At 46.7% G+C, this 24838-nt stretch overlaps 1 protein-coding gene, 1 long non-coding RNA gene and 1 other non-coding gene across 4 annotated transcripts in view; 1 reads left to right on the top strand and 2 right to left on the bottom strand.

Moving 5' to 3' along the window:
- The window catches only part of Clic5 (CLIC family member 5), a 98524-nt gene that overhangs the window by 19498 nt on the left and 54188 nt on the right, over positions 1–24838 (top strand). Inside the window, exon 1 of one of the 2 annotated variants that reach the window (XM_004846431.4) lies at positions 15788–16083. The exons of the other annotated variant lie outside the window; for it this stretch is intronic. Coding sequence (XP_004846488.1) covers positions 16021–16083 — 63 coding nt within the window. The 5' untranslated portion in view covers positions 15788–16020. Of the gene's footprint in view, positions 1–15787; positions 16084–24838 lie in introns of those variants that run through there. 2 annotated transcript variants of the gene reach the window in all.
- LOC147825540 (U6 spliceosomal RNA) lies at positions 12416–12522 on the bottom strand. The gene has a single exon (XR_015440628.1). It is a non-coding gene; the product is annotated as a U6 spliceosomal RNA (small nuclear RNA).
- Positions 13099–24838, bottom strand: part of LOC110349592 (uncharacterized) — a 32642-nt gene continuing 20902 nt past the window's right edge. The window contains exon 3 of the long non-coding RNA XR_002395624.2: positions 13099–13309. This is a non-coding gene — a long non-coding RNA (uncharacterized LOC110349592). The remainder of the gene's footprint in view (positions 13310–24838) is intronic.

Here is a 24838-nt window from a genome sequence, read left to right as displayed (position 1 = left end):
CACCCTCCTGGGTCAGTGCCCTTAGAAAAGAATTGGCTAAGTGTAGTCACATCAAAGCCTGACTGGTTCCAGGTAGTTGTTTTATAAAGGTGTTTGCTTTTTTATGAATCAAAAAGACTTTGACTTTTCCTGTCAAAACGTCAGTCTGGCAGATGAGGAGCAGTCCAGGTGACTGCCAAGCTCTTCCTTGGTGCAGACTCTGAGCACTGGCGTGCTCCAGCGCTGTGGCCATGGAAGTCTCTTCCCAGCTCCAACAGGAGCACAATCTCGGGCCACCTCAGCAGCCAGCACAGATGCCAAGCCCGTACCCCATACACTGGCGAACCAAAGGCCAGGCTGCCCTTCCTTTAAGCCACAGTGGCCTTGGCAAGTCCTGTATCAGAACTTCTCTGCCATCACTTGCTGGGCTGCCACCCTTCCCCTCATTTTCCACATAGGGAAACAGAGACGCAGGCCAGTGTGGGCCTGTCCTCAGGGAGTGCAGTGCCAGTGAGGGGTGTTTCTTTCTCCTTCTTGCCAGAACAGTTCAGACCTTGTTCTGGCAGCGCCTGCGCACCTGGCACATTAGGAGTTTCTGTTAGTATCTGACTTGGCAGCACAAAAGTGCCAAAATTAGTTGAAGTGTGACACTCTTGTCATCCCAAACCTTTCTCTACCTGAAGTCCAGCCCTACCCACTTCCTATACATTGCAGGTGTTTAAGAACATGGTAGATAGCAAGTAAAGACATTAACTTGCTGGGGGTTTTGTGGTTGGTTGGAGACAGGCATCCATAGGAATTTAGCTGAGTTGCTAACTTGCCCAGAATGGGCTCACATTTGTGATCCTCCTGCCTCAGTCTCTCAGAGTGCTGAGATTACAGGCATGCATCACCACACCTGGCTCATTCATCTGCTTTTACAATCTAATTTCTTATGCACCGGGTGTGCGATTCTGGGCTGGCTTCTTCTTAAAACTTCTAATCCCCACTTTTCTCACCTGTAAAATGGGAATTTGAAAAACTGCTCAGCTCATAAAGCTATAGCAAGGAATAAATGAACTGATGTATTCAAGTACCTAGCAAGTACCTTCGACAGAGAAGGTGCTTAGTAAATGCACACCGTAATCATCACCATTGCATCGAATAACAGCAACCCATGTTGTCGGTGCCAGTGGGACAAAGACATTAACTGTGATTTGTGGGTGAGCTAGGAAAGTCATGAGATAAAAATCCCCATGAATTACTCTAAAATGTACTTCTGCCCCTCAGGCAGCTGCCTTGCTCCTTGGAAACAAAGAGAACAGGTGCACAGTGTGGCTCTGGCCTTCCTGCTGGGTGGCAAAGGTGTTTTCTGTGCTGAGAGAGGCAGATGTGGAGTGGAGGGGTCTGGGGGTCTGAGGTCTGGAGCCCAGCTTTGTCTGTGTTAGTCACATGCACAGAGTGACCCTGATCAGGGGCCCCATCTCTCTGGGTCTCTGCATCCTGACCTGACAATTAGGAGCTGAGATTCAATATCCTACTATCCCCCTGGGCTCGGGGACATGCAGTCTGTCTCGACTGTGATAGAGCTTCTTCCCTCCTTTTTTTTTTCTTTCTATTTTTCCACCAAGAGGACTACAGGCAGAAGCCATAACAAGCTGGAGGACAGCGCCCTCTAGGGGCCCCAGAGGAGCCTGTACCCAGAGGACCAGAGTTGGCCGCCTGGCTGAGTCCTGGCGATGCACCTGCTGCTCTGGAGGAAGCTATGAGGTGTTGCATCTACCCTGATGAAATGCGAACAAACTCTTTCTCAGAAATTTTTAAAAAATATAAGAAAAACCTCACTAAGACCAACAACAGCCTATAAAATATACAGGTACAGAAACCTAAGTCATGTAAGAAATTATGAGAAAAAAAACTAAGTCCTGCTGGATAGAGCAGTCATTATTTCAAAGATACACTTAACATTCAATGCAGAAATACAGCCTTCTTAATGTTTTCATCGAGGTAGTTAGGAACACGTGTCAGAATTAAGCAAGGTAAATTTTAGTATTTTATTTAATCAACATTTTAATTTTTACACAAGTGTTTTTGGAAGCCCATTTTTGTTTATATGTTTGAGCTTATTATTCTTCTTCCTGACACGAGACAAACTCCAATAAAAGACAGCACATTCTCTCCCAGGCAGCAGTCACAGAAAGCCCCGGTCACCTGGTCTACCTCCCATGACATAGACAGCAAAACCAGGAACACGGGGCCTTGGCTTGTGGCTGAGAGCTCATGGTGCTTTCTGGAAGAGGAGACATAAGAAAGCAGCCAATGCAAGGGATACCAGCCAATGCAAATAAGAATAGACATTAGCTCACTATGTGCCAGAGGCTGTGCATGCGCCAGATGGGCACCTCATTTAATCCTCACAACAACCCAACGTGTTATTTACTCCTGCACCTCCCATCCCACAGCTGAAGGAATGAGGCCTGGAGAAATAACCAACTTCTCCAAAACAGGAAACTTACCAATACCTGTGCACCTTTCCTACACAACCACAAACCCAACTCATAAGCAAATTATTAGGAATACACTGAAATGGATACTCCAGGGTTTTTTTTATAACCTCTGGTTTTTTTATTTTGAATGATAAAATTTTTTTTGCATTTGAAAGTTCTTTCTAACCATCGCAAGGACAAAATGAGGGTGTTGACCAAGGGACACGTCATAAGTGGACTCCTGAGAAAGGGTGGGAGGTGGCCCATGTCGATGCCAGTCAGGTAGGGTCCAGTTAGCTGGACTGGTGTGGCCTGAAGTTCAACCGTGATGCCTGCTGCACAAATTCATGGGTTCACTGCACAAGTATTTACCAAAGAAAAATGCCTAACTTATATGAAACTTTCTTTAAACCTTACAGATGCACATGGGTTTGTATCCCCTTCTGGTTTTTTTCTCTCTCTCTCTTTCTTTCTTTCTTTCTTTCTTTCTTTCTTTCTTTCTTTCTTTCTTTCTTTCTTTCTTTCTTTCTTTTCTTTCTTTCTTCTCTTTCTTTCTTTTTTTGGTTCTGGCGATCGAACTCGGCACCTTGCGCTTGTGGGGCAGGCAGCGGCACAACTGAGCTAAATCCCCAGCTCCCTTCTGTTTTTTGGTAAAACACAAAAATGCACAACATGGGGACATCTAGAATTTTTTTGTTTTAACCCACGTTTTTATGACTCATTTTTCTCATGTGTCACTTGGAACTGCTACATGACATTATTCCATTATTCTGATGTATTTTAATTTGCTTAGTCATTTCCCTATTGTTGAGGCTCCTGGATTGGTCCCAGTTATAAATAATACTGCTATACTCTTTCTAGACCATTTTTAATTCGGGAGGTGTTTTCCTGATGGATATTCCCAAGAGTTTAATTTCTGTGTCAAAATGTAGAGCATATTATGTCTTTTGCTGTGTGTTGCTGGATTGCTTTCTAGAAAGACTAAATAAGAGATTGTGTGACAGGTAGCATTGAATTGTTAGCATGCCATTTCTGTCATTTATGGCTCAAATTTATCATTTTAGCTTTTCTACCCACAACAATGCTATCACTACTGCTCTTACCATCACCATCTCTTTCACCAAGAAAACCAAAACTGACAGTTTTACCATCACCCACCTCCATGCTGCCCTCTTCATTGTCACTGTCACTTAATCTATGCAACCTCCACCATCATCATCACCATTGAGACCAGAGCCACTGGTTTCCCACCAGCACCATCAATGAGATCTGCTGCCACTGCCACCACCACCACCTTTATACCACCACCGAGTTTCCCCAAAGATGTGTGACACAGTAACATAGGAGAAGGTGAAGATGTGGCCTCACGATGAAGACCCATCAGGATTCAGGGGGAGAATTCAAGGCAGGCCTTCAGTTCCTCAAGCTTAAATGTTTTATCCTCCCCCAGGTCCCTTGCACATGCTGTTCCCTTCAGTCTTCAAATGATGGCTCCTGTTCATCTTTCCAGTCTGGGCTTTCATGTCATCTTCTCAGAGAGACTTCCCCCTGGACCGCCCTGCAAAGGAGGGCCCCTCATTGTGTTCTTTCCCTGGGTCTCTTCTTAGCTTTTTGTCACTATTTACATGTATACATCTCTTTCTTTGTCTATGTCTTGTCTTGTTTCCCACAACAGACTGGAAGACCCACCAGACATAGCTGTCCACAACTGTTTCATTCCCAGGGTTACCCAGTGTTCCGAAGAGAGGTGACACATAATAGGTAGTTGTAGACAAATGAATGTGAAAATGGTAAAGAGAGAATGGCACAGGACTGGTTGTGTGAGGCGCCTGGTGTGTGCCCAGTGCTGTCTGGTCTTCCACTCCTGAGAGCTTCAGCGAGGAGCAGCTACTGTCAACACTGTGAGCTTCCTTTCTGGATTCTTCTAATGGTGCATTGCATCTGCTCAGCTAGAAGTGGGGTGAGAGCTGGGAGCACCCCATGTGCATTTTGGGGACTGTGAGCTCCTTGCCAGCAGGGCCTGGGTCTTTCATAAATTTACCTCCAGCATGGAGCACAGGGCCAGGCACAGAACAGCCTCCTGGCAAATATTTGTTGAATTTAGAAATTCAGATATTTGAGGGCTTTTCCTGCCTTCTCCCTAGAAGAAGCTAAAGTGATCAAGGGTGGGAATAATCTTTCTGGCATATCATAAAAAATTATACAGTTGGGTAAAGCGCAGGAAAAAACGGAATCAAAGCTACCTCCCTCTGTATGGATTAAGGAGAACCACACATTGCAATGCTACAGAAATAAATTTCCTCTGCATCTGCTTCACTGTCACCAGGAATGACACATAGAAAGGCGTTATCCAATTCTCTGAGATCCTAAATTGGAGAGAAATGTATGTGTATGTATGTGTGTGTGTGTGTGTGTGTGTGTGTGTGTGTGTGTGTGTGTGTATATACATATACATATATATACATATAGAAATGGGCTTAAGTAAAAGACATTCCTGCAATGCCAGGGGAGGAATTTTACAGTATTTCTCCACACCTTCAGGACAGATTATAGAAAAAGTAATGTTAAAAAATTTGGGGTTAGACTGATGACTCTATGTCCAAGAAGGCCTTTGCTATTTTCTCAATAACATTTTATGCCTTTCAGGAAACAGTTTCTTACTTACCTCTCAGACCTTGTGCATGGCAAGGAAGCAATGAAAGGAGGTGCAGGGCACTCAGCACCCCAGCTCCATCTGGGAGTATTTCTCTTTCAAATGATCCAGCAGCTGATGTTCAGCCTTCTATTCTGCACTAGGCCTCTACTGGTTGCAAGACAGTATTCACTATACTGTTCTAGTCATCTAAACACATTGGTAAAAAAAAGCAGGATGAACCAGTGTTCCCTTATGGGGAGCACAAAGAGCAGAGACTTGGGATCCAACTGGCCTGCATCAAATCCCAGTCCCAGAGCCTTCTAGCTTACAGACTGATCTATGTACTATATTGACCTTATAATCTGAAAAGTGGGGTTACAGCAGCAGCCACCTCATTCATGTGGAAAAGTGAGAGGCTGCCTGTGAACCCCTTCATGGGTCATTACCAGTGTTGGGTGTAACTCATAAATATTACTTAAACTTTACACGATCTTCAGGGAAGGTACTATTAACCCATTTCACAGAGAAAGAAACCAAAGCTCAGAGAGGTTGGATGACCAAATTAGAGGGCTAGAAAGTCTCAAAATGAGAGCTTGTGGATCTTGGTCCAGTGGTTGTCTTATTATACTGTAAGGTAGTTGAAAAACAACCAATTCATGGAGACATTATTTCATGAGTTTTATTATTTTATTCTTTGGCTATTGATAATCACCGTAACTTTGGGCAGATAGCCTTTTTCTGGAATTTTGGCAATTTCTGAGCACATTTTAATTTGTATTTTGTATCATAACTCAAGAGCCTGCAAATGCCATGCAGTATTTTTACAAGAAACTGCAGCTTTAAAAATAATACTTTTTACTGACCAGCATGCATCAGCTTTTAAAAAAGTGCATCACTGTGTGATTGACACATGCTCATCTGACAAAGCCCAGAGCGTTTTATTTTGTTTTGTTAATCATAGACCGACTCATACCCAGAGCCCTCTTTACTCTGTGAAGATTCTAACTGATAAGGATGTAAATCTCCAGTTGAAGACATCAGAAAACCCAGCTCATGATAGTCCGAGCCCAAAAGGGATTCTGATCATCAGGACAGGAAACCCTCGTGGTGTCAATTTTGGGCACCAGTAGATCTCATCACTCACACAGTGCACCAGAACTCAGGCTTCCTCTCTCCCTAGCTTGGTCTTTGCTTTCTGTCTGTTCTCTTTGCTCATGGTCAGGTCCTGTCTTAAGGTGGCAGGATGGAGCAACAGCTCCGAAGTCAACTCCTAGATTCTCCATAAGTCTAGCAGGAAGGAAAATGGTCTCGAGCACATTTCTGATGAATGTCTCAGGATTAACCAAAATAAGCCTGCTGCCCACTGCTGAAGCCCCCAGGACCCAGTGGGCTGTGAATGGAGAAGGTGCAAGTCCCCAAGGGAAATCTGCAGACCCCTTAGTTGACTTATCCTTGCAGATCTTGGTTTGGTCAGAGCATTTGCCCACTTCCTGCGTTTCTGTGCAAGTCACTACCACACCCTTGTTTAAATTATTGAAGCCCAGCTCAGGCCATTTGGCATAATGGGACACTCAGCCCAAGGAGAACCACATGCGCAGACCAGAGTAATACTAGTCAACAGCTGTGTGGATTTTTAGAAAATTGTGTTACATATATTTATCTTGGACCCCTTCCAAGATATTTTAGTATATATTTGTATAATCATTATATTTTTATGTCATCTTGCCAGTGCTAAAGTAAGAGCTTGGCCATTGAGGGAGGACAATCAGTGGAGCAAACACTCCTGCCCAAAATGCATGGTGACATAAGAGAACATGACCTCAGATCTCTCTTCTCCTGCCTTTGGCACTCATGGTTTTCCTTTTCTAGGACTGGATATTTTTAAATTTTTGTGTGCTATCACTTGGTCACCATGTATCTTGTCTTCAGTTTAACCCTAGTTCTCTCTTCCTGAAGCAGAATTCTAGACTCTCTAAGCCTGGCCATTCCTTTTCCCAGGCCAGCCATTCACTGATCCCACCAATTCCACAGGCAGCCTCTAGGTGTCCACAGCATGCACACATCTGCCAGGAACATCCCTGTCCACACGCACGGGAAGGCACATGGTTAATAGCACGGGCCTTAACGATGGAGAGCAGAGCGCCAAGGCTGTTTATAATTGTGCTTGGGCAAATTACTTAGTCTCTTTAAGGCTTTGCTTCCTCATTTGTGAAATGGGACTAATAACACTGCCTCATCTGGTTATTATAGCGATGAAGTAAGGGATTCAGAGCTTCCAGTGGACTCTTAGTAAATGTTAACTATTATTACTATTATTATGTCATAACCTTTTGCTAAATTTTAGTTCAAATTAGAATCTATAAAAACTGTGTAATACCCACTCCACTGATGTGAGGACAGAGCCTCAAATAGAAGAGATGAATAAAAGACTGCAAGGTGAAACAGGGCTGGGGATTTAGCTCAGTGGCACTGCACCTGCCTTACAAGCACAAGGTCCTGAGTTCAATCCCTGATACCAAAAAAAAAGGTGAAATAATCTTTTAGTCCATGAGAACCGTGAGTTTGAGGTCAGCCTGGGCTACATAGTGAGCTCAAAACCAGCCTGAACTACATACCCTGTCTTAAAAAAATGAGAGAGAGAGAGAGAGAGAGAGAGAGAGAGAATGACCAAGTCCCTCAGTCCCTTTCCTTTGAGGTTACCCGCAATGACCTAACTTTCTTACACCAGGTCGCAGCTCCTAAAACTTCTGCCGCTTCCCAGTGGTGCCAAGGGCTGCGGACCAAGTCTATAGCACCCAGTCCTTTAGAAGATGCTGTCCAAATGACAGCATCACCTTCCTTCCACTGCCTATGCCAGGCACTTAGTAGGACCACTGCAGCTGACGGGTGGGCTCTTAGCTGACTCAGTGCTTACTGACCATGACCGGGGAGGTCATGTGAAATCACAATCCCTGTAGCTCAGAAACAGTCAACATTGCCAGTCCCACATTGGCTCAATCAAGTACCTAGCACGCTTCTGTAAAAGTGGATGACACTGAGCTTTCGGAAGTATCTGTAGATGTTTTCGCGAAGTCCATACTCCAGCTAGGCCCTAGTCAGAGCCCACTGTTTTCTGGTGGGCTGCTCTTCTGGGAGGCAAGCGGGACCAGTTTGGGTTGTCCTAGACGAGGTGCCCTGAACCCAAGGGCTGCTGTTGGTATGCAAAGTGGTTTTTGGAACTTTTGTTTGTTTGCCAAAACAATCTGACTTTGAACAAATATATCATACAAATTTAAAAGTAAACACAACCATATGAGGAGGTCTAAGAAGCTCAAAGTCTCTATTTTTACTGTAATCTCTCTGGTGTAACCCACACTTGTAGGAATTGTTTGAAATTATATTCATTTCATTTAAACTTAACAATATCCAGTTCGTTTTGAGGGGGTTTTTTTGGTACCAGGGATCGAACTCAAAACCTTGCGCTTGGGAGGCAGGTGGTGGAACCACTGAGCTAAATCCCCAGTCCCTTCCAGTTAGTTTTTAACAAAATAACTCCAGCAATGTGTGATCATGTAAATATTAACCCCAAAATGAAGAAAAGTAGAGAAATACGGAGAGAACGAGGAGGAAAGAAATAACATTCAAACCCTGTAACCCTATGATATAAAGAGCTGAAGACAAACTCTTTTGCCAAATGGGTAGTACTTCAAAAATGCAAATATTCTTCAGAGGCTGAGGGGAAACTATTAATCACTCCTAATTTACTGGGGACAAATGTAATCAAATGCTTTCAGAACTGGATGTGATTTCAAAAATATTTTAGAGCAATCCTCATCCACGGGTGATTTTAACCCCTGAGGATGCTTGGGAATGTCACAATTGTTTGTTACAACTTAGGGCTGCTCCTGGCACCTAGTGAGTAGAGGCCAGGGATGCTGCTAGACTTTGGACCACGCCCAGGCCAGCCCCTCAGAACAAAGAACTATGGGTCCACAAGTGTCATTCGTGCCCAGGCCATTCTAGACCTGTTCCCTTAATTTCTGAGAAAAAATCCAGAGCTGGGAGATGCTTTGCATGAAATCATTCAGCCAACGGATGGTAGGAAAGAGATTAAATGGCAAAATGAGACCTGATGTTAGAGACAGGAAGCACAGAATATGGAAGAGATATGGAGCTATAAAGTGATGGCTTTACAGTGTTTGCAATTATTTAAGAATTTTGGTCATCTTAAAGATTGACACACAGAAAATTCATGATTTTTTATGTAGTTCTGAACATTTTAACACATCCAAAAATGCATGTAACCACCCCAAAACCAGGACACAAGCAGTTCCATCACCTGAGAAATCTTCCTGCCACCTTTTGCAATCAAACCGTCCCCTACCCAGCCCTGGCAGCTGCTGTCCTCTCTCCACCTTGAATTTTCTTTTTTTTTTTCCTTCTGATGAATGTCATGGATATGAAGTTATACAGGATGTAGCATTTGAGCAGGCTTCTTTCACCCAGTATTGTGCATTTTATGCTTTACACCTCTTACCAGTTCATTCCTTCCTATTGCAAAGCGGCATATCATTTATGGATGTATTCCAATATGTTTATTCATTTATTCATTGAAGGACTTTTGGCTTGTTTCCAGTTTGGGGAATTATGTCTAATAATGCTGTAAACATTCATATACAGTTTTATAAGAGTATAACCTTTCATTGCTCTAGGAGAACGCTCAGGGCACAGTAAATAGTTTTAGAGGAAGGGTACATTTGACTTTATATACAATATTCAAACTGTTGTTCAGGATGATTTTGCAATCCTACCAACAATGTAGGAGAGTTTTGCGGTTGCTCTGAATTCTTGCTAGCATGTGGGACTGTTAGGCATGCAGATTTTAATGATTTTAATAGGCATATTGAAGTCTCTCTCTTTTGATTTACATATCTCTACTGAATGATGGTGTGCATATTTTCAAGTGCTGATTACCAGTGAGTTTTTTGGTAAAATGTCTGTTCTGATCTTTTGCCCATTTTTTTAAGTTGGATTTTTTAAATAAATCTTTGAATTGTGAAAATTCTTTCCAATCCTGAATACAAGTCCTTTGTTTCTTTCTTTTCTCCTGTCTTAAAGAGATTGTATAGAATTATTATTCTTCCTTAAATCTTTGGTAGAATTCATTAATGAATACAGCTAGAGCCTGGAGGTTTTTGTTTGTTTGTTTGAAGGTTTTTAACTATGAATTTAATATCTTTAATAGATATAAGACTATTCATGCTATCTACTTCTTCTTGGGTGAGTTTTGTTAGTTTGTGTCTTTCAAGATTTTGACTATTTGAGTGATGTGGTCTAATTTATGTTCAGAGAATTTTTTCTAGTATTTCCTTAATATCTTTTTAGGTTTGTGAAGTTTGTAGTCAATAGCTCATCTTTCATACCTGAAATTGGTAACGTATATCTCCTCTACTTTGGTAAAATCTCTAGATGTCTATCTGTTTTATTGATCTTTTATGAAAAACAACTTCTGATTTGATTGCTTTCCTCCATTGCTTTAATTTTTTGATTTTATTAATTTCTGTTCTTGTATTTATTATTTTATTTCTTTTTCTTGCCATATGTAGAGACGGGTTTCCTTTTTGTAGTTTCTTAAGGTGAAATTTTTTTGAGACCCTATATTCTCAAAATTAAAATATTTTCAAATTATACTTGTTATGGTTTATATCTAGATGTAACCCAAGAGCCTCATGGGCTCATAGGTGGGGCTTTTGGAAGGTGATGGGATTATGGAGCTTCCCAGCTGACTTGCTGTTAGGAGGTGGGGCCTGTTTAGAGGCCTGGCTTGGGAGGGTATGTCTCCCCACCACAGCTCCTCCCTTGCTGCTCTTTCTGCTTCCTGTCCACCATACTGTGAGCAGCTTTTCTCTGCCCAGAACCTTCTGCCATGCTATTTCTGTATCTAAGCCTGCTGATGGACTGGAACTTCTGAAACTTGAGCCAAAATAAACCTCTCCTCATATAATTTGTGGGTGTCAGGTATTTTGTTCCTATGAGAAAGAACGTGACTAAGACAATACTTGAGGCTTCCATATTGATCAATGAATTTCTTAAAGAATGTTGCTTAATTTCTAAATTGATCTAATTGATTCCACTATAGTCAGAAAATACTTTGTGTGATTTTACTTTAAATTTAAAAGTTTGTTTTGTGATCCACAGTATGGTCTATTTTGGTGAATTTTCCATGTATACCTAAAATACCATATATTCTACTGCTGATTTGGTGGACTATTCCATAAATGTTAATTATGTAAAGTTGATTGATGGTGTTGTTTAGGTCTTCTCTGCATTTGTTGATGTTTTTGTCTGCTTGGGCTATCAAATACTACTAGAGAAGACACAAAATCTCCAACTATAACTGTGTATTTGTCTCTTTCTCCTTTCTTTCTTTTTTTATTCCGGTACCGGGGATCAACCTCAGGACCTTGTGCTTGCAAGGCAGGCATCAGAACCACTGAGCTAAATCCCCAGCCCCGTCTCTTTCTCTTTTCAGTTCTATCAGCTTTTGCTTTATACTGAAGCTGATTAGATGCCTACACATTTAAAGTTGTTGTATTATTTTTTGGTGAGTGGAAGTATCACTTTTTATACTTGATAATTTCCTTGTTCTGAAGTGTATTTCAGCTGATATTAACATGGCCACTAGCTTTCTTTTGATTCATGTTTGCATGGCAGTGTTACTTTTCCAATCCATTTATTTTTCACTTATTGATATCCTTGTGTTTGAACTGAGTTTTGTAACAGCATATAGTTAGGTCTTGTGTAGTTGTTGTTCTATCCAATCCAACAATCTCCAGATTTTAATTGATGCATTTAGATCATTTATATTTAGGGTTAAGTATTATAAGGTTGGATTTAGGTATTTCATTTTTTATTTTATTATAAACAATGTCTTGTTATGTTTCCCAGGCTGGCCTTGAACCTATGACATTCCCACCACAGCCTTCAAAGTGCTAGGACTACAGGTGTGTACTACTGAGTTTGGTTCCTGTTTTACTTTCAATTTGCAGTTTCTCTTGCTCTCACTTTCCTGGCTTCTAGATTGTCTGAATATTTCTCATCATGCTACTTTAACTTCCCTATTAGTTTTGTTTTTACTATATCTCTTTGTTTAACTTACATAGTTATTTTGGGGGATTACAATAGGTGTATCTAAGTTCTCAGTACACTTATAGTTAACAGTTTACTATTTCCAGTGAAGAAAATTCTAACGACTCACATCGCTTTATACTTTGCTCTTTATGTTACAGTTGTCATATTATGGAACCTAAATATATTAAAACCCATGTCAGATATAATTCTTGGTTTCAACAATCATATAAAACTATGGCTCTTATGAAATTCACATGGCATCCTTTCGTTGAGCCAATGCTGACCTTCTCTGTACAGTGCCAATTTTAGCATACCTGCTGTACAAGTAAGCAGCAAACATGTTTTTGCAGTGCTTTCTTGGTAAAGACTTATCTGAACTGGCACCAAGTTTGTAGACCTACAGACTAAAATTATAATTACAGACAAAGCTAGGATTGACTTTAATCATTTATGCATTGACAGTAAATAGTGCAAAATTAAGTCTTTTTATCCTGAACCAAGGCATAATATGAAATTAAAACTAGAAATACATGCAAAAATTGTTGGTGGGCAAAATATATTTTTTTCTTTCCTCCCTCCCTCCTTTCCCTCCCTTCCTCCCTTCCTTCCTCCCTCTCTTCCTTTCTTCTCTTTCCTTCTTTCTTTTTTGCAGTAAGAAGGTTTACAATATCAAAAGTATCAGTTCCATAGGGATGTCCAAATGAAGATATTTTCAAGAAATTGTGATTGGAAGGGGATTTTTCTATTTTCCAAGAAGTAGTAGATCTGTGGAGAGGATATACTAGTGAAAGTGAGCTCTGCCAATTCTGAAGTTAAGGAAAGGGAGGTCATACCACACCTTGCTTAGACCATAGCCAAGGAAATGACCTAAAATTCCTCTAAGGCAGTTTTCACTTTAAATACCTCTCAATGGTCTTTTGTGCCTATCATTTCATTTGCTCCTACTACACTATTAAAAATGCTGTCCACAGGCCAGCTCAGGGAAGGGATGAGCCTGTCCTTCACGCAGGGGGCACCGTCTCCCTCTGTCATCTTGGTCCTTCTCTGGAGCATGTCATCATTGGCCTGGAATGCTGGCTGTGGAGGTGACTGTTTATCTAAGGGCTTTGGTGATGTAAGCCTGAAACCAAGGAGGGAGGGAACAATTACACTTCACCTTGATTGAGCTATAGTGCACCGGAGGTTGCAAGTGGGCTTGGAGATACTTTCTTCGGTGAGCAGGGACCATTTGCATGTGGAAGCTGTGGAGAAACAGGCTGCATGCATGGTGCTCAGGATGGTTTGCCTCCTTTGCTAATTAGACATGGGACCATTTGGGAACCTTTATCTTTCCCCATCTCACTGTGATGAACAGTATCTCTACATGGTCTGTCTGTGTTAGCTGGCATGCCATCAGTGTGACAAAAAATCTGAGACAAGACAACATGAAAAGAGGAAAAGTTTGTTTTGGCTCTTGATATTGGAAGTTTCCATCCATGACCAATTGGCCCCATTGCTTTGGCCTGTGGTGGCACAGGCCGTCACGGGGGGAGCTGTGGTGGAGGAACCCCATTTTCCATGTGGCCTTCAAAAAGACAGAGGACGGGCAGCGTCCCTAGTCCTCTCAGAGGGTGAGCACCAGTGACCAACTTCCCCCCACTAAGACCCCCTTTCACAGTTGCCAATGCCTCTAATAGTGCTGTGGGCTGGTCACCAAGCCTTTAACGCATGTGCCCTGGTGACATTTCAGATCCAAACTCTAGCACCTCAATCTGCCCAATCCCCATGGCACCCCTGGTCTTCCTGTCATGTGATGTCAGCCTGATGTGGACTGTATGCTCCATGAGACCAGGACAGCCTCTGTCCTGGAAGTGACTTGTGAGATGCACCAAGTCTGGGAGAGACACATGGTGGGGTGGTTGAGCCTGTAGGCTCAGCAGCCTGTCTATGACTGAATCCTAACTACCATTTCCTAGCTGAATGACGAGGGGCAAGTCACTTCAGTATTCCATGCCTCAGTTTCCCCTCTTGTAAAATCAGGTGACTAACACTACTTGAAAGATTAAACAAGTTGAGACATGTAAGATGCTTAGCACGTCTGTCTGACACATCCTAAGTGCTATTACATTTTTTTAAGCAATATTTTTTTTTATAAAACTGTAGAACAGATATGTACTTATTAATAATGCAAAGCAAGGCACAAGCAGAGTTAACTGAAGAGAAGGCAAAGACAACAGAGAAGGTGACCAGATTCTGATGGCAAAAAGTGAGCCACTATTTTTAAGAGATACCAAGGCTGGGAATGTGTACTGGCATCACCACTTTAGAAACCCACGCCGTGCTGTGTGTCAAGAACAACCTCTGTCCAGGCATGGTGAGGCACACCTGTAGTCCCAGCACTTGGGATCCTGAGGCAGGAGGATCGCCATGAGTTTGAGGCAGCCTGGGCTACACAGTGAGTTCAAGGCCAACCTGAACTACATAACAAGACTCTGTCTCAAACACCCTCACCCTCTGGGATCCAGCAATCCCATCCCAGGTGTATTTCCAAGAGAAAAGGGTCATGAATCCAACCAAGGAAGGATATTGGCAGAGAGAACGTTCATCACACAAATATCCACAGGGCTCGTAACTGGACGCCATGCCGTGTCCCTTGGCAGAACAGATAGGTGACTGGTCACAGGGAAAACAGATGACACACAGCACATCACCCAGGCCACCAGCAGAAGGCTGACTCTCACCAGTGCGGTGGCAGGAGCAGCAGACACAGCACAAGACACAGGCAGAGGAGTGGGCACCGATGCCAGTGGGGATGCTGCTTATCCTTGGGGGGGAACTCTGGGGTGCAGCTAGCGGGGCATTTCTTCATCTGCTGCTCACTGCATGGTGGGACCAGGTCGGGAAACTCTCTGAAGTGTGAACCTGTGGTGTGTGTGTGTGTGTGTGTGTGTGCGCGCGTGTGCATGTGTGTGCCTGTGTGTGTTTTGCATGTGTTTCACATGTCCCTGAAGAAACAAAGAGATCAGAAAGGAAAGAATGACAAAAAATGAGAGAGAGAGAGAGAGAGAGAGGGAAAGACAGTGATTGAAAGATCCCTTGCTCCACTGCTGAGGGACACTGACCCATGGCTCACCCCTCTGTCCTCCCACCACCCAGCCCTACCCCCTCTTTGCTCAGCAGAGGATTACAAAGCCCCCATGTGCCAGGTCTCCTGTGCCAGTCCTGTGTGGCTGGCCCTTTCCAGCCTCCTTGGCTCTCACTGCCACTCCCTGCCCAGGCTAAATGAGACACAAAGAGCTATCCAAGGTGGGAGCCAGTAGCACGAAACTTCCTCCCTCTCTTGGGAGGCTGAGGCAGGATGATCATGTGCATGTTCAAGCCCAGTCTGTGGGCAACTTAGCAACTAAGACCCTGCCTCAAAAATTAAAAATAAATAAATAAATAAAAGCCTGAGGATGTAGCTCAGTGTCAAAGCCCTGGGTTTATCCCCGAACTGGGTGTGTGTGTGTGGGGGGGGTGTCATTTAAAACTGAAAAGCCATCCCTCCTGCCTGCCCTCCTCCTCTCAGCACTCCCTCCAGGCCTAGGTGGCGGTTGGTCCCTGCCGGCAGTGGCAGTGGCGAGCTGGTCCCCTCTGACCCCGCCCCCGGCCGGGGCTATTTTGGGCTGGCTGCGGGATCGCTGACAGTCTGGGATCCGGTGACTCCGCCGCGGCTGCACTTGTTGCTCAGGACTTGTCACCGTCACCGTCTTTACCCCGCGCTGCCCCCGCGTGGACCCTCCCGAGGGTCCAGGAGTGGATGGTTTAAAACACGACACTAAACACCCGCGGGGACGGGGACTGGGCGACGACATGACCGACAGGGCGATGGCCAACGGGGACGACAGGGACCCCGAGATCGAGCTCTTCGTGAAGGTAGGAGGGGGCCCCGGGCCACCCACAGTGCCCATGCGGAGACCCTGAGGTGTCACCCAGACCACCCCTCAGGGACAGCCGGAACGCCCCCCGGGCCCCCTCGTGGTGCCCCGCTCGCTGTCACCCGCTCCTAGAGTGGGCGCGACCAGCAGGTGTCTGGGAGGTGGCGGCAGGATGGGTCCCAAGGCAGCGTCCCCACGGACTCCTCAGGTAGCCCGGCGAGGGGACTTGTACCCGCAGGGTCCTCTTTGGCAAAGCAAAAATAACATTTCTTAACCTCCTTTCTCACTTGCACTCAGAGCCACTAAAATTAAAGCGAAGGGGACGAAGGTGTTCTCTTTTATGACTGGCTGAGCCGTGTTGGGCTCCACTGGGACCCGGGTCACAGTCCTGCCTGTGGGGGCTCAGGAAAGGCCGGGCCAGGGATGGGGCCAGTGTCACCCCGGGGCCCGGAGGCGGCTGGATCCTCACCTGCAGGAGGGGACAGGGCCAGGCCATTCCCGCCTGTGACAGGGGAACATTTGATCAGGGTCCTGCCCCTACGGCCTTGGAAACCTGAGCGCGGGCGGAGCTGGCGGGGGGAGGGGCGTCACCGGGACCTTTCACGGGGACAGAACCCTGGAAGGAGAGTTTCCTGGAAATACTGAGAAAGCCCGGAGAAGGTCCCTGGACCCTTGCAGGGGCCTCCTAGCTGGAAGGACAGGACACCTGCTCTCCTGGAACCCAGAGGATATGGCTTTGCGCAGGCCATGATACCTGCCAGCCAGTTCAATAGATTTTTTTCTGCAGAAAATTGGAGGTCTACTTTCACCTTGATAATACTCTTTGTCCACCTAAAAACGTAGAAAATCGATTGTGACTTTTTTATGTTTGCAAAGCAATCTGTCTCCTCGTCCCGGTATATCGAAAAGGTTTGTTAAATTTTACCTGCTGGGCTTTACAGTCTTTGTATTTGTTTTTCCAGATGACACCTGTCCTTTAGTGACCCTCATTTGGTTTCTAGATCCCCCTTGGTCAGGATCTGCAGACCCAGGGAATGCAAGAGCTGATGTTCTTTCCCGGGGGCAGGAAGGGAAGGGGGTGCCCTGCCCCCCATTGCCCAGGCCGGCCGCCCGGAGGGTGAATAGGTGGAGCTTTCACAAAGCCATGAGTCTGCTGCCCTTCTTAAGAAAGCTGTTCTAGGACTTACTCAGATTCCCCAGGAGTAGGTGGCGTTGAGGTGTCAAGTTCCAGAGGTATTTGAAACACAAATTGGTTCTTTAGAGCCCAAGGAGCCCTTTGCCCCGCTACTAGGGCTACTAGGCAAAGCGATCAACTCTACCCGCACCTTTGGAATTTCAGGTTGGCAGCCTGGGAGATTTCAACCATTTATATGAAAAGCTCACTGCACAGCTCTCAGGTGCCCCCAAAGAATTCTAAAATGCCCCATGTTGCAGTTTGCTTTGTTCCCTAAAGGAAAGCAATCCACAAGAGCCAGGCTGGACTTTGGGGCTGCTCAAAGGCCAGATTGATGGGGAGAACAAAAAAGTTAGATAGGAAAGCAGTTTCGATCCTCCCTCCCCCATTTCTTGAGCTTCTGGTTCGTGTTGCCATTTACAGGGACAAGTAAAGGCTGGAAAGATTGTGAAATAAAGATGCCGTCGTCCAGGCTTTGAACTGTGTCATTTTAGGGAAGCAATGTCCTGATTTCCATGTACGGGGTTGGGGGTTTCTCTGAGCTATGAGAGCTACGATTCCCATAGAAAGAAAGGCCTCCTGGCTGGTGGTGTCAGGTGGCTGAGGTGCTTTCTAGGATGTCTCCTAGGGGAGCAGGCCCCACCCAGCGTGGAGATGGAGACGGGGTTACTGAAAGCACCCCGAGGCTCAGCCTGCCTGCTGGGTCCATCATTCTACATCACCATCACGCAGGGAGTTTGTTGGGCAAGCGACCCTCTCAGGTCAAAGCAGAGTCACTACCTGTTACTGCTGCTCCTGTGATAACCACCATGGGCAGCACTGGGCTCCCATGGAAGGAGCACGTTCCTGTATCTTATCTCATTTGGTCCCCAGCATCCCTGTGTATGAGAGTTGCTTCACTGGTGTCAGAAATGAGCAAAACAGAGCTAACTCACAGGGACCTCTGGAGACAGTTGCTGTCTGCACATCTGGGGCACTTCGACTACCCTCCAGTGATGGTCCAGGGAACTGAGAACACAACTTCGGTCGGTCGCATTTTATGTTTGAACAGCTGGTGGGCTCAGAGAGGGTATGGGAAATGTCCCAGGGTAGAGGGCAAACAGTATTCATATTCATCCTCAAATCTCAAAGCTCAAATTCAATTTCTAGTTTTGAGCTTTCAAGTATCACTGTGATGACAATGATGTGTAATTTACTAATCTGTATGGATGTTTTCATAGGATGTTGTCAAGGAGACTGCTAAGCGCAAGGCTCAGGCCCTTGCAGGGAGCATTCTAATGGAGACTTTGAAGAGATAGTTTCCCTGCATTTTTAGTTTCTTCATCTATAATAAGAAAGGTTAGCTCAGTGGAGCTCTGATTCTAATGTTCCGTAATACCTCTGGATGGACCAGACATTTGGAGACAGAGGATTAGAGTTCAAGTCTTATTTCTGCCTACAATTAGCTAAATGACTCCAAACAAGAAAACTTGTGTGAGCCTTAGTGTGCCCCTCTTAAAACAAGAGAGTGGTTAAAATAAGGTGAGCACATAATTCACTGTCCAAACCAAGTTGCTTTTGAGAGTGATAGGGTGCTACCAGTACTTCCTCTGGGACAGTGGGTGTCACCCAGGATTGTTTGGAGCAAATCAGGAGGTGTGGTCACTTTGGTTAGGAAAATACTATCCCCACAGACTTTCTATAAGACTCCATGGGAGTGTATAGGGGGAAACACCCTGGGAATTGGAAATTGTTCAGGACCCTGGGCTTCCATCACGACGTGGATACCATGGCAGGATCAGGTGGAACCTCTTCCGCCCTGCATGTTGCTGACTTGCCTTAGGGAACAAAGGCCTGGCTCCTTCTCCCTCTCTTGCAGGGATATTTTGAGACTCAGTGAGGTCATACTCAGCTTGGACTTTGAACACAAAGGGAGGGTAACAGGTTAGAGAGTGCGTATTGGATGTGAGTGTGGTTTGTTGAAGGAAAAAACAGCAAGGAAGTAAAAACAAAACAGAAAGCAGTTTGGGAAGACAAACACAGGATGTGCTGAGTGCATTAGATCCAGACATTCCTCCTGCTCGTATTGTATGGCCATTTAGTCCCACCCCTGGGCCCCAGATATTGGAAGCCACTCAAGTGAAGTGACCACGGTGGACAAATTCTGTCCAAACATCTGGGGAGGGTCTTGGGTTTCACAAGAAACCAGCGTTCGTTCTCCAGCTTGGCTGCATATTTAAATCATTGTGGGAGATGCCAGGCTCTCCCCAGGCTGGTGACATCAGCGTCTCTGTGTGTGGGTAGGGCCCAGAAGTGGCATTTCCACCCCACCCTTAGGGCAGGGGACAGCTGGGTGGAGAGCCTCTGAGGCATCATTAGCAGTAGGTCTGGCAGAAGGCGGTTTCTGCCATGGCTGACACAGGAGCCTTGCTAGTGAGGCTTCACATCCACAGCCCCTCATGGCCTCGTTGGAAGCATTGTTGATGGAGAGCTGGCTCCCTCAGGGCTCAGCTCACAAATGATGACAGCTAGTGGGGCCTGTCCGCTGAGCTCCAGAACAATCCGAGCTTGTGTCGGTGGGGGAATGAACAGAGTCCCCTGACTGCCTCCTGCAAATGCCAGTTGCTTCCTTTACTGTGTGACCCAGAAAAGCTCTGACAGTGGCACAGGGCACCATCTAGGTCATGGGGGACCCACAGCGTGCCCATCTGACTTCTGGAACAGACAGGATCCAGGCTCCCTCCCTGGCCGCAGCTGCTCAGTGGCCCAGTCACCTTGGGCTGCTCACCTCAGCAGGAGCTCATTCGGCTGCCCACGCTCACCCTTCACCCTGTGCTCTTCCATCCCACCATTGGCAGCTTGGGATCTGCCAGCAGTGACCCACTCACAACTCTACCTACTGCGGATGTTGTGAGCTTCTTTTCCAGGCAACACATCCAGGGAGCATGGTGCACAAGAGCAGAGAGCACCTGGGTGCCAAGGCACCAGTGGTCTCAGCTCCTGCCTCCCACTGACCTGGGCTGCTCTGGAGGTGTTTTCTGGCTCTCCAGCCAGGGTAGAAAATCAGGCCCAAAGCTTCAGTCACTTTGAAGGAGTAAAGTCACGAAGACTATGGTTTATCAAACGCCCTCTGAGAAAGAAAGAGAGGCACAGGAGGGGTCAGCAAAGAGATGAAGCCATGAGGAGTAGAAAATAACTCTGATCTCCTTCGACTTGGTGGCAAAATGTCAGGATGTGTCTTTCAGGCATTCTACTCAGCGGGGGCTGTAGTGTGAAGGGGTATTGGGAAGGCGGATGGAAATATGTTAGATTTCTGGCCAGACAGTGTGAATGAGGTGAATTATAATCAACAGAAGCTCATTTTTCAGGCCTGGAGGCTGTGAACTCTAAGACCAAGGTAAGGCACTGCCTGATTAGGTGTCCAGCCAGGGCCTGCTTTCTGGTGCAGGGATAGTGCCTACCAGATGGGGAGCTGGGTCCTCACGTGGTGAGATGGGAGGACTCTGGCCTCTTCAGTCCCCCTAAGGCACTAGCCAGCCCCATTCTACGCTTCCCCACCCCCCCACCCCCCCCCGTCATCACTGAATCACCTCCCCAAGGCCCTACTGACCATTGGCTTGGAGATCAGTTTCCAATGTAGGAATATGGGGGACAGAGCAGAGTGGATGATGCAGCATCTGTAAGGGCAAGCTACACAGTCTGGACTTCAGTTATAATGTAGAAGACTTCGTGTGCTCCTTTCTGCTGGCGGAGAGTTACAGCTTAGAAGAGAGGGTAGGGCTTCGCCACCTAAATATGGGACCCTGAGGCCTTCGGCATGGAGGAGAGGTGATGTGGGATCTCCCCAGTATGTTAGGGTCTCCCACAGGCTGTGTGTGTAGAAGTTTGGTGCTGGTCACCCTACACCTGAATTGACCTCTCTGGACCTTAAGGTGATATTTTGACACTTCTGCTCATTGTTAATCCATGGTTAGGGGAAAGGAAACTGGAAAGGGCACCAAAGTGAAGGAGGGGAAGATGCAGCTCCAGCTGGGAGCCCATTACCTAAATGGAGAGCAAATGAGAGCCTCAGCCTAGTTACCAACTCTTAAGGAGCCGAGCTGGGGGTTGTCATGGCAACAGATGGAGGGTTCTTGACTCCTCTCAAGGTCTCTCTGCTCCCAGCGCCCATCCCTGCTTTTCAAGGCTGACCTGAGCAGAGGCCCCATACACCCACCAGGGGACAGGAAGCCACAGACTCGCCTCCCTCTATGCACGTCCACCATGGGGGCTGTGGCTTTTTACAGCGTCTTCGGGAGTTGTCTCAGAAAATAGAAGAGCCCTGTGTCTGTGGCCCTGTGTCACAAATGCCCCAGAGCTTTCTTGTGGGGATAAAGGGACTCCAGGAGAGGGGAGCCATGTGAGGAACACCAGGCGACTTTGTCTCTCCTGAGTACTCCAGAAGGTCAAGAGATCTGAGAGGATTCTTTGGAGGCTCTAGCCAGCTAAGGAGCATGCACACCCTTTGTACATGAGAGTTTTTACTGTTCAGACAGAAGGCGTGGTACTGGCCAGCGAGGCTGGGCGCTGAGACAACAACCTGGCCACTGCTTCACGGGACAGCTCAGGGCAGCATTTGGTGTGTGGTCACGTCTGCCTGGGTTCCTTCACCTGTTGTGCTGCCACTTCCCGGGGCACTGAGGCCTCCGCTGTGCCCCAATGGCCCCAAACAGAGGGAAGACCCAGGAGGTTCACAGGGTCTCTGCCCCGAAGGCCCAAATGGCTTTCACCCACTTCCCAGAGTCCAAAGCCCAATCCCGGGGCTGTTCTCATGTGCCTGGAAGCTGGGCAGTGCTATGCCCTGATCACCAGGACATGGGAGAAGCAGGCTGGAGAACCTCAGGCCAGCTCCACTGTAGGCACTGCATTATGGATGTTCTTGTTTCCTACCACTGGGTCACCTCAGAGACACCCCAAGCGGCACCCCATTGAGGTTTCTTCACCTCTGCCCACCAGGCCCAGTGCTTAGTCTCCCTGGAATTCTCTCACCCTTGCCTCCCAATGGTGGGCAAGTTCAGCTGTTTGCACCTAACACTGAAGTCGCCACCTAGGCCTCCCTTCCTTTCCCAACCTAATTTCCTAAATTGGTTTCCCTCATTTCTTAAAATGATTGCTTATGTGTCTGTGCAGTCTTTGAAGCATGTTTGGGTCACCTGCCCTTTAGGAAGGAGGGGATTTAATCCACTGGGCTGGGGCCACATGTGGGATTCCTCTATACAGAGTCACAGGGAAACCCTGGACCCTGAGTAACCTAGCTCTCACCAGCCCAGGACTCCCAGCCTGGCATGATCGTGAGGACCACCGACAGCATCTTCCAAGTGTCGGCCCTCACATATGAATCAGGGTTACCAGGGTCATTGGGGAAGCGGGCACTGACAGCTGCAATTTGATAAGAGCCCCAGGCAGCAGGTTCAGACGCCCAGTTATGGAGCTCTGCCCATAGGCTGCCAGGCTGTGGGTGCCCTGAGCCCAGGCAAGGATGCCTAAAATGGGAACTTACAGCGACATGATAATTGAATATAGGAGGGAAATTCAATAGCTGAGTCATCTTCCCATGGCTCTCAGGTCCCCCGAATGTATGGAGCACTTCAGGTTCTTAAATATTGGATCTTGATTTTAGAATCCGCTCTGTGGCTGGTGGAATTTTAAAAAACAATCACTGGCTTTTAAAGTTGTATTTCTCCCTATGAAGCTGCTCCTTTCCGTCCCTGAAGTATAAGGTTTTCCAAGTGGAAGATGGTGGGAAACAGAGGGGCCATGGTTGGAAGGGGAAGCAGAAGTGACACTGAAACCCAGTCTTCGCTCCTCGGTGCTCTCTGCCCTTCTGGAAGTCAGAGAATCCATCTGGAAACTGAATAAGCTGTGGGATGTGCTGTTCCGAGCACCTCACTCCCATTTGTTCCTGGGATTCCACGGAGCAGGGCCTGGCATTATTCCCAGTGCTCACTCTGAGCCCCCAATGAAGGCCACAGAGCTGGGACTTGGTAGAGCCAGGCCACGATCCTGCTCCCTGCCACTTTATTTGGTTCAGAATGCCTGGCTTTATGAAAAGAAAGGGCTGGGTGAAGCCTGGGACATTTCTCCCAAAGCCTGCTGAAGTACGGGGCATGGCCAGGGCTGAGGCTTCACCTTTCCTCATTCTCCACACGTCAAAGGCCAAGGTCAGATGGCTGCACGTAGGCAAAAGTGGCAGTTACCAGGCAGGAGGAGTTAGAGCACCAGGGCAGACTCAGGTGGCCTTGGCAGAACATGAATCCTGGAGATACAGGGCCAGGCCAGCTCCTGACATTCAGGGGACCATGACCCGAAGCCCAGGGTGAGGGCAAGGGATCCTGGATGAGGGGTGCCGGGGTCAAGAAGACAGAAAGCAGAGGTTTGCAGCACAGGTGGGGAAGGAGCTGAGGTTCATTCCAGGGTGGGACACATGGGCAGAGCCTGGCTAAGGTCGGGCAGAGGCAGGAAGAGGCCATCGACCTCTCTCCCTTCCAGAGACCTGCTGCCAGGGCAGATGCCAGGGCAAGAAAGGAAGGGACCCCAGGTTCTCTACCCCCACCAAGACCCCAAGGCCTCTGCAGGCACAGCCTTCCCCAGGAGAGTAAGGGCGCTGCCAGAGAAAAGCAAGGACCAACCCTTCATGCTCTCTCCCACTTCCAGTCACCCAAAGGACGGTATGAAGCTTATCTGGGAAATGTTTCCATCTATGTGCCAAGAATTGCTCTAGCAGGGCGAGGCCCCTCTCATTCCAGAGTGGAGATAATGCCAGCACCTCTGGGCGGGGTACATGGCCCATCAGTCAGGAGGGGACGGGTTACCAGACACACTGAGTCCATGGAGGGTTTGAAAAGAGGGGAAGAGTAGTACACAAGGCGCCAGGAAGAGAGGCTGGGGCAGAAGAGAAAGATCACTGTGTCACAGGTCTGCTCCCTGGGTGTGGTGCTAATTCCTTCATTTATGGATCCAAGTGAGTAGGGAAAATGATCAAATGAAAATGGTCTCAGGTCAGATGGACCCTTTCCTCTTGCTGGCTTTTCCTACAAAAGAATGTGTGTCCCATCGTTTCATCATTGCATGTATGCACTTTACATGTATATGTGTTTCATACATGCACACACAATGGATAGGATGTACATGGTATAGAGACTTTTGAGATTTGAGGTCACAGTCTGAAATGCCCACACCATATACCGTCTGACCCTACCACTCGTACAGGGATGGCGCCTGTCATGTGAACACGTGACCATCTTTGCGTTTACTCCACCAGCTGTGGAGAACAGCAACGTAATGGCATTCAGGAAACTCTATTTTTGGCTCTGCCTCCTGCTATTAGGTTATTTTGGACAGGTAGTTTGGGGTTCTTTGTCTCTAAAATAAAGAGGTCATGAATGGACAGCCCTGAGATCCCTTCCAGCTGTGCACGTTGATTCTTTGATCCTCCTGTGACCTGGCCCATGGGAGGGTCCCAAAGCCCTCTGCTCTCAAGGAGTGGGAATTAAACTGCATTGCTGGGGTGCCCAGAGCATCCACGGTCGGTGGTGGTGGGTGGGAGGTACCCGTTCCACCA

The sequence above is a fragment of the Heterocephalus glaber genome, unplaced genomic scaffold (assembly GCF_053883595.1).
Source record: "Heterocephalus glaber isolate CG9 unplaced genomic scaffold, H.glaber_assembly_v1.0 deba00001497, whole genome shotgun sequence".
NCBI classification, from domain to species: Eukaryota; Metazoa; Chordata; class Mammalia; order Rodentia; family Bathyergidae; genus Heterocephalus; species Heterocephalus glaber.
This window is presented reverse-complemented; position numbering and strand designations above follow the sequence as displayed.